The sequence below is a fragment of the Protobothrops mucrosquamatus genome, unplaced genomic scaffold, assembly GCF_001527695.2.
Source record: "Protobothrops mucrosquamatus isolate PMUCROS unplaced genomic scaffold, P.Mucros_1.0 scaffold1728, whole genome shotgun sequence".
NCBI lineage: Eukaryota > Metazoa > Chordata > Lepidosauria > Squamata > Viperidae > Protobothrops > Protobothrops mucrosquamatus.
In genome coordinates, this window is record NW_015387875.1 from 179,679 (window position 1) to 200,690 (window position 21,012).

General features: G+C 45.0%; 1 protein-coding gene across 1 annotated transcript in view; it reads right to left on the bottom strand.

Moving 5' to 3' along the window:
* LOC107293758 (gamma-aminobutyric acid receptor subunit beta-1-like) overlaps positions 1-21,012 on the bottom strand; it is a 130,280-nt gene that overhangs the window by 54,793 nt on the left and 54,475 nt on the right. The window contains exon 2 of the mRNA XM_015822933.1: positions 6,592-6,674. Coding sequence (XP_015678419.1) covers positions 6,592-6,674 — 83 coding nt within the window. The remainder of the gene's footprint in view (positions 1-6,591; positions 6,675-21,012) is intronic.

A 21,012-nucleotide genomic window follows, 5' to 3' on the forward strand; every position in this document is an offset into this window, starting at 1 on the left:
GCTGCGTGGAGGAGCTCTTGCTTCGAAGTAGGTTGCTTGCCACGAGGTTGCCCTTGTCGTGCAGTCTTACTGGGATCCCACCTTCGTCGCCAGTGTTAGATCGCGCAGGCAGTAAGACACGAGTCGAGTGACAGTCAGCTCTTGGTTTATTGGCAAGGCATAAAGTAAATCCGGACTGGCATCTGGGCCAGGGGAGCCCCCTTTTATGGGATTCCCCTGGCTTGTAATCACACAATTCCATTGGCTGGTAAGACCCCGTTGCTAGTTAGCCAACCAGCAATGGGCATGAAACTGTATGCAGATGGAGAAGGGCAATCACCCTTAATGGGTGATCAGGATGCGCATAGGGATTAAGGGGGGGGAATACAAAAGAACACAACAAGACCACATAATTTTAGAGACTGGAAAATGCTTATGTTTCAGAAAAGTTTCAAAGTAGTTTCACCAATTAGTGCTAGGATAAGAAAAGTAACTTAAGAAAATTATTTCCCCACACAAGCAGACTTGAGCTTCAAAAGGCTCTTGTAGATGGACACACATTTTTCAGGAAAAGAATAGATAGATAAAACCCATTTAGAACACAAACTCATTTACAACACATTGCAGAATGATTTTCCAGAACTTGGGGCAGGACCCAGCTGGCAGGACACCCATTCCTCACTCCAAAGAGAAAATATCTTGGCAAATAAAAGAAGGACCCAATACAAACTAGTCTGACTCACAAACACTTAACACACACTGGCTATAAGCAATTAGGATTGACAGGATTAGAATAGAAACACCAAAAGATACACAACAATAAAATAATGTAACACTGGATTTCCCCTGGAACAAAAATTAACACCTTTTAGACAGAATTGAGAAGGAAATTAACCCAACAATATAGACTGATCAAAAAATCGGAAATGACCATTTTGGAAACCATGAAATGGTATTCCAATGAAACAATGTACAAAAGAAATGGTTTGCATCCATCAAAGAAAGGGACTGAGTTACTTGGCAATAAACTCACAGATTTTCTGGAGGAATATTTAAACAAGGGACAGTGAGTTAATTGATACAGAACATCCCTGTCCCCAGCAATCAAAAATTACAGTAACATAGATGTGTGTGGACAAGAATATCAACCTGGCTATCAAGCAAAATCAAGCTTTTAATAGCGAGTGTCACACAAAGTGGACTAACACATAGGTGTCAGTCATAAAGGACTCAAGTGTCTATTACCAATGCACAGAGTATGAACAGTAAACAAGGTGAACTAGAAATTCAGGTAAATGAGGGCAAATATGATATAGTTGTCATTATAGAAACATGGTGGGATAAAACTCACAAATGGAACACTCAGCTAGAGGGATTTCAATTGTTTAAAAGAAACAGACCAAATAAAAGAGGAGGCAGAGTTTCTCTCTATATAAGAAATAACTACATATCTGATGTAGTTTCCCTGTTCAAAAAAAGAAAAAAGAATAGATCCAGAAAACTACTGACCCATCATCCTGACCTCAATACCTGGGAAGATTCTGGAAAAGATAATCAAACAAGAATCAGCAAACACCTAGAGGCAAACAAAGTCATTACTAAAAGCCAACATGGGTTTGTTAAAAACAGATCATGCTGGACACATCTTACTGCATTCTTTGTCCCAGTTACAAAATTAGTGGACTAGAGGAATGCTGTGGATATAATTTTTGGGACTTCAGTAAGGCATTTGATAAAGTTCGTATAGGGTTTCCTGCCTGAGCAGGGGGTTGGACTAGATGACCTCCAAGGTCCCTTCCAACTCTATTATATATTATTAAATGCAAGAGTGAAATCTTTCTAGCAGATGAACTTAAAACATTCCCTCCTGCTAACTTTGGGTTGTTCTTAAGAGTACACAGAGAGAAAGAGGAAAACAAACAAACAAACAAACACATTTTTCTTCACTCTGTTTGTTGGCCAGACAAACAGAGTGAGGTATTTCCTTTTTTGTGGCTTATTTTAAGCAGATTTTCTAGCAGAATTTTAAAATTCTTTTCTCTTTGGATTTGAAACAGTTAATAGTCACATTTACCTTACACACAAAGACTTTGACATATATACACAAAGACAAGGAAAACAGAAAAGGAACCAGAAGTCTTAGTTTTACACATCCTAGTCATTCCCACCATAAATTTCAGATAGCTCAAATTAGGGAAGGCACACATTTTAAACATACCACGTGGTTGCATAGAGAGAGAGAGAAAGAGAGAGAGAGAGAGAGAGAGAGAGTCACTATCTTATTTTCCCTTTTAAGTACCTTTATTTAGCCAAATTGGTTTCCCAGTTTCATCCTTCAGCAAAGGATTTTCCTAGCTCGTTTCCAGGACAGGCACCTGCCTCTCGTCCCATGCTTCGAGCAAATCTCTAATTGGTGTTTTAATTTCAACCCTTGAACTGCAGCTACCCATGTTCCCCTTCCAATGTGGGGTCCAAACTTGCTCAGTCTGGTTTCTTTCCCATTAGCAGCACTTCCCAGCCGCTCTTAGTGACAACAAACCTGCTGCCCCGCCTCAGTTTTTGGGCACTAAAAAATTGCCCAGGAAGGACTCCAGTCCCTACATGGAGTAAGTGGCCCTTCCAGTTTAGGGACTCTCTACCGTCACTTTGCAGACCTCAAAAATACGTTGTCTGAGGAGGACCTGCCACCGCAGGTACCCGGCCTCCATTCACACACCGCCTATCAGTTTTCGGACTTAGAAGAAGTCTGTGAGGACCTATGCTTTGTGCACTAGTACGGGCCCCTCATATTGGTGGGCTTTGCTTACAGGGCCTTACCAGCTGGTTACCCAAATCCAATTCTCTCATTCACTCATTCCATTCCATTTTCACACAGCCTCTCCCTTTTCCTTAACAAAAGGTCCTACACTCTGACCAAACCCCCATGCTTTCCAGGTTCTGCCAATTAAACAGATCCTTTCTGTGGCTAGGAAAGACCAGAAGGAGCAAAATCCAACTGTGATTGGGGAAAAAGGGTCTTCTCACTCACACACACAGACATACACACATTTTCTTTGTTCCCCTGGGCTTTAAACTTAAAATTTAGAGGTACTCACCTTCACCTTCTTTCCAAAGCAGCCCTTGAGCTCAAACTCTCAAAACTCCCTTTACTACCCTGGCTCCACATGGGCAAGGCCTGGGAAACCCATCCACAGACACAAGGGGTCTGCTGCCGGCAAGATGGGGCTTACCAGTCTCAGTCCATTGGAGAGGTTAGCTTGGAGTCCCATCTCTGGGGTGCCAAATTGGCAGAAGTAAGTCTTCATCCTGGTTCATCCAAGCCAGGAATAAATAAGCAACATGGCGACTGCTTTGGGAAGATGGATACAGTTTATTGAAGAAGCAATAATCTGTATCTTTTCTTCAGGAAAGAGCAGAGCAGAGAGGAAGGCTGAGCACATGGGCAGTAGCTTTTTATACCCTCTCTAGCTTTTTGTTTGGAATATTTTCCTCTTCCTGTGGCATGAACTTTGAACTGAGTCTGAGTGCTTTTCTAGGCCTTAGTATCTGTGGTTCAGTCCTATTATGTCCCAAAAGTCATCTCCTGCTTCCCTGGGGGCTGGGCTAATGACTCTTAAGAGTTTCTTTGTCTTCTTGAGCTTCCTGGCTCCAACCTTCCTGATGGTCTTACATTTGCATTTGTATAGGGCTGGCTCCTGCTTGGGGCAAAGAGATGAGGCCAGGGTTGGTTTTTGCTTTTCAAAAAATGCTTTTAAAAATCTTTTTGGTGAAAAATATATTTTCCTGCCCTTTTAATATTTCCTTCTTTGCGCTAACTTCCCTCACCACTTTCCATTTTTTTGTACTTATCCTTTCTGTCTTTCAGTTTATCAGAGAGATTTTTGTGCAATCATGCTGGTTTCTTCTTGGATTTCTATTTTTCTTTTTTAGTGATATTGTGTTTGACTGGGCTTCCCATGCTTCTTGAGTTGTTTTCCCATTTAGAATTTTCATCCATGGAATTTTTCTTAGGCTCTTTCTGAGTTTGTTAAAATCAGCTCTTGTAAAGTTTAAGATACTTGTTGGATTATATTCTATTGCTTGTGTTTGCATTATATTGAATTGCAATGTGATGCGAGTCACTCTTGCCCAAGGTTCCTGTAATTTCAGCTTCCTCTATCGCTTCTTCTCTATTAGTGAGAATTAGGTCCAGTATAGTTTTTCCTCTAGTTCCTTCCTCTATCTTTGAGATGACAAAGTTGTCAGCTAAATTGGCTACTTACTGCCTAATCAATCTTGGTATGTTTTAAAATGATTTTCAGGGAAAGCCATCAATGTATCTAATTATATAAAGTGGAATTTAATTTAATTAGTTTTACATTCACATGCCTGCATTTGGCTGTAATAACAGTTTGGAGATTTGCAATCATAGCTCATTAACTGGAATATTATTAGACTACCATAAAGGTGTTCTTACATACATAATGAAATGTGTAAGAGATCTTGGGAACACAGAGGAGACAACAAGACAGTTAAGGGGGAAAATATTGGCATTTACAGAAAAGATATTGAGTCCAGAGGAGATAAAATGTGAGAAAGAGATTCAGAATTATTCAAAGCTAGGTAAAAGTTATGCAGGAGAATTATTCTGGCAGGTATTCAAGATTCTGTTATATTTGTTAAACATATGTACATGGTCATCCATCTACCAAATGGATACTCTGGGTAAGGAACAAGAAAACTTGATTAATTGGTTATGTGCCATTAAGTTATTTTCAACTTCTAACAATCATATAGGTAAAGTTTCCTCATGAAAACACATCATTAAAAACCATTAAAGCAAAAAAGACAATATTGAGCCCCCAATAAACTTTGCATGCTTTTTTCTGAGATATATAAATATAAATCACATATAAATGTAATTAATAAATAATCCACAGAGGCATTTCTATATTACCACTGTCCAGTTACAGCATTGACTTCAGTACCAAGCCTGCACCTTTTTCTTGAACAGGGACCTCCAAGCTGGCAACTTGTAAGACTTGTCGACTTCAACTCCCAGAATTCCCCAGTCAGCATGGTTGGCTGAGGAATTCTGGGACTTGATGTCCACAAGTCTTAAAGTTGCCAAGGTTGGAGACCCCTGCTCTAGAGGATTTCTGAAACTCAGTAAGTAGCAAATGGGTTTTATTTAGGGGCATATGAAAATGTAACTGGAACAGATCAAATGCTTATGTCATCTAGTATTCTGTTCTCAAAGTAGCAACCAAATGACAATGCTTTTTCATTATTCTCTCTACAGGGAGAGATGACTTTTATATAACTGGTCTGGAAGAAATTTCCTGATACAGAGCATGCTTCCACTTGTCATTTCTCCTCTCTTGCCATTGTTTGGATATATCTTTCTAGATTATCCAATTCAAGGGATTTCTGCAAGGATGGTAAAAAAAAGAAATCAATATGGCAACCAGAATGGTGTGATCAAAACTCTCCTGGTGTTATGTAGGCTGTGTAATATAGAATATATGTTGGCAAATATCTGGAAATGTTTTGCTCTGGCCTTCAATCAACACCTTTAGATGTACCTGCTAAAATCTTTCAAATGTCAAGGCTCCAGGTTAGACAGGGAAATTAAGAAAATATCTCAGAGATAATGACAAACCACTTTGGTATAGACATGTCCATATTTTTGTGCCTACAACAATAATGTGGGATGTAACCACTTGATGCAAAATTTGGCCATTATTGCCACTGCCATTGGGAAGCACTGTGACTTGCCTCCAGTGCAGGAAGTAATATGTACTTATTAACCAATTCAATACAATATATATAACACATTAATTTCATAAAATATCAGTGTCCTAAAGTAATTAATGCTTTGATTTTGCAGATTCCCACATACCTGTTTTGAATGTATAAACTACTGATCTTTGATTGTATTAAATATGGTCTCTATCATAACAAATAACAAATATTATGAAGACAATGTAGCATTTTCTCAGCATTTACTGCTTTCTTCTGAGTTTGTAGAGCAACATGCACAGAAAAGTAAAACAAATGAGGCTCTTCTACTTGATCTCCTGGATAACCCATTTTTTTGCATAGGATTATACATACTGTATATGCATGCATACTCCTGATTTAAATGACTGATGATATGACACAAGACGGGTATCCTTTTCTTCCCACCACTTTTGATGCCAAAGCTTTTAATGACAAATTATTCTGGGTAAAGAATTGGGAACAGTAACTTAGAAGGAACCAAAATCCCTCTTTGCCATCAAATTTGTGAAGGAAAGTAGGCTTTGACCCTTGAAATGAGGAAGAGCTAAATGAACTATTAAGGGAGAAGGAACTTCAGAAAAGATTACTCATTTCTAGGAAAGAAGAATGTGTGTGTGGGGGGGCTACAGATTTGATAAGGAAGCAACATGATATTTCCAAGGATTTAAAGAAATTAATAGTTGGCAAAACCATCATCTAAGAACTTAACCATAACATTTAAACAAGGCCACAAATGATGCAAGGGTGTGTGTGTGTGTGTGTGTGTGTGTGTGTGTGTGTGTGTGTGTATGTATATATCCCCAAGTAATATTGTAATTTTATGTATTGGTGGGGAATAGTAAGACTTACAGCTTTCAATTTCCAGCGTGCAGTTTTGTTCATCCAAAGGATATCTGCGTAAATCCATCATGCAGGCAGCTGTGGTAGTAATCCTAAAAAAAGCAGGGAAAGGGAAGAAAGTATAGTTCAGGAAGGATCTTTATGTCAAACACTTGGTGAAAAATTGGTCAGATATTTTGTATTTAGATTCCATATTTTTGTTCAGAACTGAAAGTGACATTTCCTTGTTTGCGAGGAATCCAGATAAATCAATGGTAAACTGTCTTGAAAGCCTTTCTTTCATATTAAAAATTGGTCATAAACAGGTAATCATCCATTTAGCAACCATTCAAAGTTACAACAGCACTGAAAAAAGTGACTTACAACTGATCCCTGCACTTATGACTGTTGCAGCATCACATGATAAAAATTGGGAGTTTAGCAATTGGCATGTATTTATAATGGTTACAGGGTCTCAGATTCATGTGATCACCATTTGCAACCTTCCCAGCCAGCTTCCAATAAGCAGTCAATGGGGGAAGCTGGCTTCACTTAATGCCCTCATGATTCACTAACAATTGCAGTGATTTGCTTAATAACAGAAATTTTGGTCTCAGTTGGAATTTCTATTTAATGAATCTACACGGAATCTTTTAGTTCCTTATAACCAAGATGGACAACCAATTAGTTCATACTGTGTTGTGTCATGTTTGGATTATTGTAACAGTCATTTTCCAGGTTATCCAAGATGCCATTTTACTCTCCAATCTATGGCCAGAATGCTGCTGTTCATATTATAACTAGGTATATATGGAAGATACCATGTGAGTCTCTGGAGATGGCACATCGTGCTTTGCCCAGGTGCATCTCCAGTTTTTTAAAGTCCTGCTACTGGCTCATAAGTTTGTGCAATAGATCCAATTACTGTGTTAGTGTCAACTGATTCTCTAGCATGCTAGAATAACAATTATTGAAGGAAAAGTCTTCATCATGGTTCAGTCCAAGCCAGGAATAAACAACATGGCAACTCTTTAGAAAGAAGGTTGCAGTTTATTGAAGAGGAGAGCCAGACAGAAAGATGGCTCTGGAAGAAAAGAGAGAGTGTGTCAGAACCCATATCTATCATATTGCATACTTCCCTGTCTCTCTTTCTCTCGTCTCCTGATTCCATTCTCTTCTCTCCCTGGGTTCTGCCATACTCCTAGAGGGGACGGGGGACGGAGCATGGGTTTATTGCCTTAGCTTCCTCTATTGATACAATGCTTCCCTCTATTTGCTTCCCTGCCTCCTTTCCCTATTTCTACAGTGTAACATTTCACCTTAGCTTCCTTTATTGCTGCAATGTAACACCTCGTGCTCCTGCACTGTATCTGTCTCTGAACTTTCTTCTCCCTAACCTGTCAGCTAGGAAAATGGGGGGAGAAAGAAATACAACTTCTGGAGCCTGGCTTATTTCTCCTCTCTCAAAAAAAGGTGTGAAGAGCCGTTTGAACATCGCGCCAGGATCAGAGCCAGACCGATGTTATCTTTCCTTTCCCATAATGGACTTAACACCTGGGGATTGGCCGGTTTGAACCATCCGGGGTGGGGTGGGGTTTGCTTGGAGATACTTAAACCCATTGATCTGTACAGGAGTCCCTCAGATCCTGTCTAGTATGCCTGCCATCAGCTTCTCCTAATAAAAGTTCCTTTTGGAAGAGCTTGCTTCCATGAGTTCTGCTTTCTTGGGATGAGGTGTTGAGGTGGGTCCTGACATTAGACAGGATCTGCAATAGTAGTCAACCCGGAAGGACGGACCTTGCCGGGGGACTCTGCAACATCTACCATGTCAAACAAAGGTGTGGAGAAGGAGGAAGCTACCGTGAAAGGGGAGCCCTCCCTTCGGTCAGAACCCTGCCAACTGTCCAACTCTGAGATGTCCTATACCTCGGAGGAAGAGGTGGTGGAGACGCCCAGCCATAAACCTCGCTGTATCATGAGCGTAGGCAAAAAGGACGAGTGGGGAAAAAATTGAGAAAGGTGACGCTGACAAGAGATGGAGAGATCACTACACCTCAGTGAAGGTGAGGACGATCGCAGGAAGCAGTAGAACTGGATTCTGGAGAAGGTGATCGACCTAATGAAATCAACCCTTGTCTCCCTCAAGGATGAAAAGCTCGAGCCCCGCGGCCGCACCGTTAACATGAACTTCAGCACAAGAGACACCGATGGGGAGTCCGACGTTGAAACCCCAGGAACATCTGGTGGGGCAGCCAAGACCGCAGCTGTCATGGGGCCAGCCCTCACTCCCCGCTGTGCAGCAGCTGCTGATCGAGATGGACGACACCACAGATGATGTGGACACCGATCCATTCAGAAGTTCCCACTGCTGGATGTGAAGTTTTGGGGAGAGCTGCAGCGCCTGGGGTTCTTCTTAACCCAAGTCCTCAACTACATGGAAGAATACGGCCAAGACATCCCAACTGACAAGGCTCAGATCCGCATGATACAGGTGGCCCTGGACAGCATGACAGCTCATTGGGTGGTGGACCTACACAACTCCGACACCCCCGAGCTCCAAAACTTCAACCAATTCATGTTCTCCCTTAGACAGCGATTCGAGGACCCATTGGCAGACTGGAAGGCCTGTGAGAAGATTAAGATGGTGAAGCAAGGCAGGCGCCCAGTGGCCGAGTACACCCAGGAGTTCCGAGCCATTGCCAGTAAGTTGAATTGGCTGGAAGACATCCTGCTTAGCCACTTCAAGGATGGACTGAATTACGATCTCTACGATGCCTTTCTTCCCCAGGGAGACCCACACTGATTGCACAATTGGTACATCCTGGCAGAGGAAGCTGAAATTGACCTACTCAAGAGACATCACCAGGGAAAGCCATGGAACCGATCACCCCCTGAGCCACCACGTGAGCCTGAAAAGTCTCAACCCACAGCTAAGAAAACTGCTGGCTGTTTCAAGTGCAGGAAGGAGGGACATTGTGCCACAGAATGCCGCTCGAGGAACCCCCAGGAGAAGGCCAAATGGACACCAGCCGGGAGATCGGGAAGGTCACCCACCAAGCCGTGAGAGCCATGCATGAGGGGCACCAAGGCTGTTGAGTTCCCCCCTCTACCCAATGGGGAAAAGGGACCCCGGCCTACACTGCAGGATTGTCTGACTCACCAGACGACCACTCTGAAGATGAAACCCTGGTAAGTGGACCCATCACACCCCTCATACAGACAGTGACTATCCTATCCCTCTCAATGCCTGAAGCTGTGAAGGCTAAAGCCCTACTAGACTCTGGCTGCATGCGTTGTCTTATTAGCCCAACGCTGGTGGGAACCCTAGGCATTCCGGTGAGGAGGCTGAAGAAACCAATATCCTTTGGTCAATTAGATGGGTCCATAGCAGGGGGAATGCCAGCTACTCTAGCCATGCTACTGATCCACCTTACTCATGAGAAGACTATAACATTCATGGTGACCCCAGGCATGGAGTGCCCAATAATACTGGGGTTGGCATGGCTAAAGAAATGGAACCCCATGGTGGACTGGAGGACAGCAGAACTCAGGTTCCCAAAAGGGGACTGAATGGGATCACCACTCCAGGGAGCCCCCAAGAGCTCCCCTCTGGAAAGAGCAGCAATGGGGGAGGAAACTGCATTGCCCGAAATACCCGAGGAGTACAAGGACGGAACAGGCGGACGAGCTACTCCCCCACTGACCCAAAGATGGTGCTATAGAAATCAAGCAGGGAGCAAAGCTCCCGAAGCCTAGACTGTACTCCATGAGCCCCGAGGAGCTACGAGAAATGAAAAAAAATGTAGATAAAAATTTAGAGAGAGGCTTCATTGAGCCAGCTTCCTCAAAGAAGGTAGCAACCCCCGTCCTTTTCAGGGATAAGAAGGACAGCATGTGTATATGCGTGGATTACCGCGCCTAGAATGCCATAAGCAAAAGCAACCTGTACCCTCTCCCCCTCATGAAAGACATGCTGTCCCACCTCTCGAAGGGAAAAATCTTCACAAAACTAGACCTAAGGGAAGCCTATTATCACATTAGAATTAAGGAGGGGGACAAGTGAAAAACAGTGTTCAACTGCCCTATGGATTGCTACCAATTTAAGGTCTTGCCATTTGGGCTGCAGGGAGCCCCACGGTTTTCATGCAGCAGATCAATGAGGTACTGAGGGAGCACCTATATAAAGGGGTCCTCATCTACCTGAATGACATCCTTATATTTACAAAGACTAAAGAGGAGTACATAAAATTAGTCAGGGCAGTCTTGAAAAAATTGGGAGCAGCCAACCTCTATGCAAAATTGTCCAAATGTGAGTTTCACAAACAGAGAATTGACTATTTGGGCTACCGCATATCAACCGAAGGCATAGAGATAGACCCCGAGAAGGTCCGGGCAGTGTTAGAGTGGGCACCACCCCGCATGAGGAAGCAATTACAAAGCTTCCTGGGGTTTGCTAACTTCTACCGTCAATTCATCCCTTCTTTTGCACAGTGTAGCGTGGCTGTCTGAGAGCGTTTGCAGGAGCTTGGCTGGGAAGGGAGAGATTGGGACAGTTGTTGCTGGTTTTGGGTGTGGTAGGGGTGGAGGAAGGAAAAGGATAGAAAAAGGGAAGGAAGGAAAGGGAAGGGGTGGCTGTTGGAGTTTGTCAGGTGAAGGTAAAGAGGGATTGGAGGTTTTAAACTGACCCCTTTGTGTGGAGGAGGGGGAGAGAGAAAGAGAAAGAGAGAGAGAGAGAATTGTATTGCTTTCTTTCATGAGAAGGATATTTCAAATGGAGGCAAGAGAGAGTGAGAGAGAGGGAATGGAATTTTATTGCTTTCCTTCATAAGGAGGATATCTCAAACGGAGGCAAGAGAGAGCGAGAGAGAGAGTGTGTGGAAAGGAAGTGGCTGGGGCTGTTTGCCTGGGACTTTTAATAATAGATAGGGGGGGAGGGCTTTGATGCTGAGACCTGACGGAGAAGAAGCAACAGAAGAAGAGGAGAGATTGGTCGTAACTACTGTTGCTGTGAAGCCTGGAGGCTACCTGGACTGTGACTACTGCTGCTTGTACAAGTTTAGACTTTGTGGGGGAATTGCCCTGGGGGGGGGGGGCGAGCCATTACTACAGCACGCTGACTGCTTTTTTTTTCTACTACTGCCTGGAGCCAGGGTTTTCCTCCACCCCACTTGATCTTGAATGGTCATTGAGGAATCATTAACTATTGCTACTACGACAGTCTTGGCTGGTTGGATACCATCACAGCATTGACTATTGGGGCTGGGGGGGCTGGTTATCTTTGTTCCTGGAAGCCCCTTCTTGACGACAAGAGCCTGCTACTTCCTAACTCTGCCTGAGCTTCGGTTAGAAGAGACACCTTACCAACCCTTGGAGAATACAGCGGCAGAGCTTGACGAAGGGGGGGCGGGGCTGGGAGGGCCTGGGCTTTAGCGGCCTCTGAGGAGGTAACGCTACACGTGAGGGCTCATCCGGGATTCCCTGCCTGGCCCCTCCCCTTAGTAAGGAAGGATTAGTCTTGTGTGAGGATACGAGCCAGGAGAACAATATGGACTCTAATGCGGCCACCAGGTGGTGTGAGGAGCAGAATAGTGAAGTAAGGACAAGCGTAGTAATCAAGGTTCCTGGTGATGTTTGGTCAGAGGAGCAAATTTTACAGACATTGAGGGGGTTTGTCTCAGACCAGAGGGTATATGTGGTAGATATGAGGGTGGATAGGGATTCCCCCTATTTTTATGTACTGCTGGAATGGAAAAAGAGCGTCCCAGAGTGCTTTCAGGTTCAAAGTTTGCAACTGACAGAAGATGCCAGGGTGGGGGTGATTTTCCCTGTTGCATGGAACACACCTTTGACCAAACCACTAGGCCAGAAGAAAGAGAAGTGTGTTTCCCCATCTGCAGGGATAGCGGAAGTGGGGTTTACACAGGCGGGGGGAAGTTTGACTTCCGCCCAAAACCTGACTGGGGGTTACTGTATAGGGGCTGGATATAGGAAGTTACGTATTTTTTCGGGGATGCAACCGGTGCCAGAGGGAGAAGAGGAATATGAAGCTTGGATGGAACAGGGAATACAAGCAGTTGAGGAATGGGATATACCGGATACCCAGAAAAGACAACGGGTTAGAGAAAGTTTAAAGGGCCCTGCAGCAGAAGCCATTAGAAGTTTAACATTGAGTTGGGGACAGTGACTACCTCTCTTTGCTGCATGATGAGTTTGGGTCTGTTGAGACGGTCTCTAGTTTACTGTTCCGGTTGGAACATATGTACCAGAAGAGGGGTGAGAAGCTGTCTGAATATATAAGGCACCTGAATAGATTATTATATCAAGTAGTGGAGAAGGGGGGATTGGATCCAGCTGGGGTGGAACAGGCCAGGATAGAACAACTCTCCCGGGGTGCTTTGGCTTTGGACCCTGTTTGGAGCCAAATAAAGGTCGAAGCTAGAGGGAATGCCTGGGGGTATCACGAGCTTATAAGGAGAGTACGGGCAATGGAGGTTGTGGAGGAGGCTAAGGAGATGACAGCTGAATTGTTGGTAGGACAGCCCTTAGGCCCAGGAGTGAGAAAGGTAAGGGAAGAGGATGACCAGATAACAACGATGCAAACCCAGATACTGGAGTTAACCAAGATGATAGCCTCCTGGTCAACCGTGGGCAGCCCACCCCTGAATGGAAGTCGGGTTGGAACAACTGATGGGAGAAATTTGGGTCCGCCCATCTGGGATAATAATCCAATGAGATCAGTGGTCTGTTATAATTGTGGGGGAGTGGGGCATTATAAGCGTGCATGCCCAAAACCATATAGGGAACTCAGTGCAGTCGGGAAACTGCCAAGGGCCCGGCGATAACAGTTAGCCCCGACAAAAGAGGGTCCCCTTGGAAATCCTCAGCAAAAATGAGAGTAATGGGAGTATCCCCTCTGATAAGAAACCCCCATCCCCTTGAATTGACAGAGGCCAAAGCCATGGTTCCTCAGCAGCTGGTGGACCCCTCTCCTGTGGTGTCGGTACAGGTGGAAGGTATTTATACTAAGGCCCTTTTGGATTCAGGTGCGCAGGTGATGTTATTATATAGGGATTTTTATGATAAGTATTTGACGTATGTGCCCATACAGGAGCTGGGTGATTTGAAGATCTGTGGTACTGGTACTGAAAGATTTCCCTATGATGGATGTTTGCCTATACAGTTGACGTTTGGGCACTCCGTTGCTGGGTATACGGAGACCTTGGATACTTTGGCTATCGTGTGTACTCGCCCCCTCAGGAGCTAGTCAAGGTTCATTGATTGTGGGGACTAATACCAGTTTAGTCAGGCGGTTACTCACCCCAGTCATTCCATTAGGGAATGACCCGATAGTGAGGGATGTTCATCCTGTGCTGCGGACAGTATGTCAGGGTTTGGTGCAGGAGCAGCAGGCCCCTGCAGAGGGAGTGGGGCGGTTATGGAAATTGGATAGGAAAAAGAAGGTAATACAACCAGGGGAAGTGGTGTGCCTGAGGGCTTCTGTTAAGTTAGATTGGGAGCAGCCTGGGCCATATCTCATTCTTGAACCTGGCCCGAAGGGACGGAATGGTGGAGTGGAATTAATTCCAGAGGTAGTCTCCACACGGGTGTTGCAACAGGGAAAGGAGTGGATCTCGGTTGGAGTTCGGAATATCACAGGCCTCCCAGTGCGACTGAGGAATTGGATGTTGTTGGGGCAGGTGAGCCCAGATACCCCAATTGAGTCTCTGGATGGTAAGGGAGAGATGGAGGGAGAGGTCTCGATGGATCAGTTTTATCCTAAGAATACTCAGCTTCCTCTTGAGTGGTGAAAGAGAGCGAGAGACCAGCTTTGGAAGTGGAGACATTTATTCTCGCAAGACGATTTTGACGTGGACTGCGCTAGGAGTGCCAAACATGAAATCCGATTGAGGGAGGATAAACCCTTTAGGGAGAAATCTCGGCGGATCCCATTAAGTGACCTAGATGATCTTAGGGAGCATCTAGCAGAGTTAAAAAGGACTGGGGTCATTAGGGAATCACGAAGTCCTTATGCTTCCCCTATAGTGGTGGTCCGAAAGAAGAACGGGACCCTAAGGATGTGTATAGATTACCGCACCCTTAACCGGAGGACCATCCCTAACCAGTATACAACTCCTCGGATAGAGGATGCTTTGCAGTGTTTGTCAGGGGCGAAGTGATTTAGTGTGCTGGATTTAAGGAGTGGTTACCATCAGATCCCCATGCATCCAGAGGATAGGGAGAAAACCGTGTTCATCTGCCCACTGGGGTTTTATGAATTCAACCGAATGCCGCAGGGTTTGTCAGGGGCCCCAGCAACCTTTCAAAGGCTTATGGAATGGACAGTGGGGGACATGAACCTGATAGAGGTGTTGGTCTATTTGGATGACATTATTGTTTTTGGGGAGACACTTGAGCAGCATGAGGTACGTTTAGAGAAGGTATTGACAAGGCTCCAGGAGGAAGGGCTGAAATTGTCGTTAGAGAAATGCCAATTTTATCAGCCATCTGTTACCTATTTAGGGCATGTCATCTCAGCTGAGGGGGTGGCAACAGACCCTGCTAAGCTTGAGGCCGTGGTTTCTTGGCCCAGGCCCCAGAGTGTCACCGAATTGCAAACGTTTCTGGGATTTTGTTCATACTATTGGAGGTTTGTGGAAGGGTTTGCTAAGATAGCTCGCCAGCTTAATGAGTTGTTAAAAAATGAGGAGGTAGAGAACGCAGTGGGTCATTCGAATCCAACCCATAAAATGAGGGGGCCCAGGACGTCACGGGAATCTATTCAGGCAGAATGGACTGAGCGTTGTGAACAGGCTTTTGATCAGTTGAAGAGGAGGCTTACAAACACCCCAGTCTTAGCTTATGCCAACCCCAATCGACTGTATGAACTACATGTAGATGCCAGTCGGGATGGTCTTGGGGGGTGTTATATCAGGAGCATGATCAACGTTTGAAGCCCATTGCATATGTCAGTAGGGGTTTAACCCCCGGGGAAAAGAACTATCCCACCCATAAGCTTGAATTTTTGGCACTCAAGTGGGCGGTGGTGGATAAGTTGAAGGATTATTTGTATGGGGCAGAGTTTGAGGTTAAAACGGATAATAATCCACTTACGTACTTGCTCACCACTGCTAAACGTGATGCCATGGGGCATCGATGGCTAGCTGCCCTTTCTGGGTTTAGGTTTAGTTTGAGATATCGCCCAGGGGTGGGGAACATCGATGCAGATGCTTTGTCAAGGAGGCCCCAGGATTCAGGGACAGGCACTAGAGAGTGGGTACAATTGCCCTCTAATGGTATTCAAGCACTGTATCGAGGGCTTGAGCATCGAGCTAGGGGAGCAATTGGGGCTGAATCAGTGGGGGTTACTATTGCAGGTGTCCCCAAATTATATTGCAACCCTATTCAGATCAAAGGGGAGGGTAGGTTTGCCCTGACTAAGAAAGATCTGTGGAGGGACCAGGTGGAAGACCCCCTCTGTGGCTTGGTCGGAAGAGCTTTGAAAAGTGGTCAGTGGGAGGTTTTACTCGCCGATGCGCCCAGAAGAGCATGAGTGCTGTACAAGGAGTGGGGTCATCTGCAGCTTCATGATGGAGTAATCTATCGGAGGGGCCTCTCGGATGGGCTCAAAGAAAGGTGGCAGCTTTTGCTTCCAGAGAAACACAGAGGAGCAGTGTTGACTGCACTTCATGATAAGCATGGGCATTTGGGGCCAGAAAAGACTTTTAAGCTAGTAGTGGATTGGTTCTATTGGCCCTGCATGAAGAAGGAAGTCGGGGACTATTGTAGATCTTGTCTGCGTTGTATTCAGAGAAAAACTCTACCATCAAGAACTGCACCAATGGGTCATTTACAGAGTTATGGACCCTTGGACTTGGTCTGCATCGATTTCCTTTCCCTGGAACCGGATGCAAGCGGACAAGGAAATGTGTTGGTTGTGACCAATCATTTTACCCGTTATGCTCAGGCCTTCCCAACAAGAGATCAGCATGCTGTTACGGTGCCCAAAGTATTAGTGGAGAAATTTTTTGTGCATTATGGACTGCCTCAGCGCATACATTCTGACCAAGGGAGGGATTTTGAAAGTAGGCTTGTAAAGCAACTGCTGGGCTTGTTGGGTATTCAGAAGTCCCATACCACCCTGTATCACCCACAAGGGGACCCGCAGCCTGAGAGATTTAATCACACTCTCTTGGACATGTTGGGGACCCTTATGGAAGAGCAGAAACATCATTGGACACAACATATCTCTGCCGTCGTGCACGCCTATAACAGCACGAGGAGTGACGCTACCGGGTATTCCCCATACCAGCTGATGTTTGGCAGGGAAGCCTACCTGCCAGTAGATCTAGCTTTTGGTACCTCAATGGATGAGATCTCTTTTAAGTCCCATCGTAATTATGTGGACAGATTGAGGAAGAGTTTAAAGGGGGCTTATGAAAAAGCTGCAGAGGTCGCAGGGGTTTGGGAATGGCGGAACAAGAGAAATTACGATCTGAGAGTAAGGGTCCAGAATTTACAGTTTGGGGATCGGGTGCTATTAAGAAATTTGGGCCCCGCTGGGAAGCAAAAACTAGCCAATCGGTGGGACTCTCGGTTGTATGTGGTTAGCAAAAAACTGCCGGGATTGCCCATATACTGGATACGGCCAGAGAGAAGCACAGGACCTTTGAAAGCGTGGCACCGGAACCATTTATTGCCCTTGCATGAGGCAGTATGAGCTACCCAGCTAGTTCCCATAGATGAGCCCCGTGTGGTGGGAAGGGGAGTAGAAACCAGGGCGAAACCCGTCTTGTCTATAGAGAGGGAAGCGGAGGATTCTGAGGAAGAAGAGGGCGAGATAGGTTGGTTATGGTAATCAGGGGATATGGGGATTGTGCCCCATGCTATGGGTGGTGAGGTGGAGTTAGAACAGTCAGGGCTCGATGGTTTGGAACCTATTCCTAAGCTTGTGAATAGGAGGGGACTCCCAAGAGATTTGAGGCCAGGGATCAGTCTGGGGAATGGTCAGGACAGGATGGATTGTTGCCCTCAGAGATTGCAGAGCCAGGGGAATTGTTGGAGGTGGATCAGGTTACTTCACGGGGTCTGCAATCGCTAGTGTTAGAGGAGGAGTTGCTAGTCCTGGGTACCTCCGGGGGTGGAGAGCCATTAGAGGACGGCGTCCATGATACCGTTGAACCTAAAGTGCAGAGACCGGGGCGAGTGATACGCCCGGTGAAGAGACTAACATATGATGCCCTAGGGCACAGCATATAGAAAGAGTGACGTTCGCCCCTTGATAATATAGATGCCGGGTAGAAAAGTTCCCTATTCTTTGGGGGACCAAAGAAATTGTTTAGGTGGGGGGAGTGTGTAGCGGGGCTGTCTGAGAGTGTTTGCAGGAGCTTGGCTGGGAAAGGAGAGATTGGGACAGCTGCTGCTGGTTTTGGGTGTGGTAGGGGTGGAGGAAGGAAAAGGATAGAAAAAGGGAAGGAAGGAAAGGGGAGGGGTGGCTGTTGGAGTTTGTCAGGTGAAGGTAAAGAGGGATTGGAGGTTTTAAGCTGACCCCTTCATGTGGAGGAGGGGGAGAGAGAAAGGGAAAGAGAGAGAGGGAATTTTATTGATTTCCTTCATGAGAAGGATATTTCAAACAGAGGCAAGAGAGAGCGAGAGAGAGGGAATTTTATTGCTTTCCTTCATGAGAAGGATATTTCAAATGGAGGCAAGAGAGAGCGAGAGAGAGAGGGAGTGGAATTTTATTGCTTTCCTTCGTAAGGAGGATATCTCAAACGGAGGCAAGAGAGAGCGAGAGAGAGAGAGTGTGTGGAAAGGAAGTGGTTGGGGCTGTTTGCCTGGGACTTTTAATAATAAAGATAAGGGGGGAGGGCTTTGAGGGCGAGACCTGACGGAGAAGAAGCAACAGAAGAAGAGGAGAGACTGGTCGTAACTACTGTTGCTGTGAAGCCTGGAGGCTACCTGGACTGTGACTACTGCTGCTTGTACAAGTTTAGACTTTGTGGGGGAATTGCCCTGGGGGGGGCGAGCCATTACTACAGCACGCTGACTGCTTTTTTTTTCTACTACTGCCTGGAGCCAGGGTTTTCCTCCACCCCACTTGATCTTGAACGGTCATTGAGGAATCATTAACTATTGCTGCTACGACAGCCTTGGCTGGTTGGATACCATCACAGCATTGACTATTGGGACTGGGGGGCTGGTTATCTTTGTTCTTGGAAGCCCCTTCTTGACAACAAGAGCCTGCTACTTCCTAACTCTGCCTGAGCTCCGGTTAGAAGAGACACCTTACCAACCCCTGGAGAATACAGCGGCAGAGCTTGATGAAGGGGGGCGGGGCTGGGAGGGCCTGGGCTTTGGCGGCCTCTGAGGAGGTAATGCTACACCAGATAGCCCTTCCTATCACGAACTTATTAAAAATGAAAGGGGGCAGCTTAGTAAAACCTAGCCAGCCACTAACCTGGACAATGGAATGTCAAGCCGCATTCAAAAGACTAAAAAGGCTTTTTTTGGGCCGAGCCTGTCCTAAAGCACCCCGACCCAGATAAGCCATTTGTAATCCAAGCTGATGCAAGTGACGTAGCAGTAGGGGCAGTATTGCTGCAGGAAAATGATACTTTAACCCATCGATCTGTACAGGAGTCCCTCAGATCCTGTCAAGGATGCCTGCCATCAGCTTCTCCTAATAAAAGTTCCTTTTGGAAGAGCGTGCTTCTATGAGTTCTACTTTCTTGGGATGAGGTGTTGAGGTGGGTCCTGACAGAGAGCACATGTAGGGAGTGGGTTTTTATACCATCTGGCGCTTTTGAGGTTGTTTCCTGTTCCTGTTTGAGGCTTTGTATTTCCTGTGTCATGTACTTTGACCTGAGTCTGAGTGTGCCTCTTTGGCATCTCTGTGTTAATCCTATTATGTCCTGTCTTAGAGTTTGGGTGGGGTATGTAAATTTTACATGTGCTTCATTGATTTCGAAAAAGCTTTTGATAAAATAAGACACAGCAAACTATTAGAAATCCTGAAACAAGGGGGACTAGATGACAAAGACATCCAAATAATAAAGAATCTGGCATCAGGTAGCAAATGTGAGACTAGGTCAAAAATACTCAGCTAATGCAGAAATAAGAAAAGGGTCAGACAGGGATGTATTCTGTCTCCACTGTTGTTCAATATCTACTCTGAGTCAATCTTCAATGAGGCACTGGAGAACATTGATGCTGGCATCAAAGTAAAGGGTGTTTGGATCAACAACTTAAGGTATGCTGACAATACAGTTCTGCTTGCCAGTAAGCATGAAGACCTTCAGTTCCTCATCAACAGAGTCAGAGAAATATCTGAAAAAATATGGCTTGAAGCTTAACACCTCAAAAACCAAGATCATGGTTGTCAGCAAACAACCAGTTAATTTACTACCAATAAATTCAGAAGGAATACCACTAGAAAAAGTTGAAAGGATCACGCACCTCGGTTCTAATCTATGTGAAAGCTGGGACATGACTGTTGAAGTAAAGACAAGGATAGAAAAAGCCCGAACAGCATTCTTCAAAATGAAAAAGATATTCTGCAGTCACGACATAAGCCTAAGACTGAAAATCAGGCTTGTCAGATGCTATATTTTTTCTATCCTGCTCTATGGAGTAGAGAGTTGGTCTCTGACAGAAGGCCACCTGAAGAGACTGGAAGCATTTGAAACGTGGATTTACAGGCGGCTGTTATGTATAAGCTGGGTTGACAAGATCAGAAATGAGGAGGTGATAAGCCACCTGGGAAAGCCAAGGGAAATCATCAAAACAATTAAAAAACAAAAATTAGAATATTTCGGATGTGTGATGCGACACCCAGAAAAATATGGCATTCTCCATTTAATCCTCCAGGGAAAGATTGAAGGCAAACGAGGTCCAGGCAGAAGAAGAACATCATGTCTTCAAAATCTAAGGGATTGGTTTGGACAAAACTCAGCAGCACTTTTTTCTGCGGCTGCTGATAAAAACAGGATTGCCAACATGATCACCAACATCCTATTATGGATATGGCACAAGAAGAAGAATGTAGATTTTAGGTTTCTTTGTCTTCTTAATCTTCTAGCTTCAACCTTCCTGAATGGATTATTTACATCTACATTTCTACAGAGCTGGTTTCTGCTTGGGGGAGGGAGACTTGGGGCTATTAAGAAAAACTGGGCATGCTTTTCTACTTCTTTAAGATCCTTTGAGGAAATATAATATTCTGCCCTTTTAATATTTCCTTCTCTAGGTGTGTGGGAGGCTAAATCACTGCCTAGTATGTATAACTTCCCAGGTTCGAATCCCATAAAAAGGGTATGGCTAACTGATGAAGGCAAAAAAGCCAGAAATGGTCCATCTTAGTCTCCCAATTTAATTCTTTACTCTTTGTCAGAAAAAAGAAATTTGGATATAAAAATATTTCGCAGTTGCGACTTGAGCCTGCTCTATGCCCCTAGT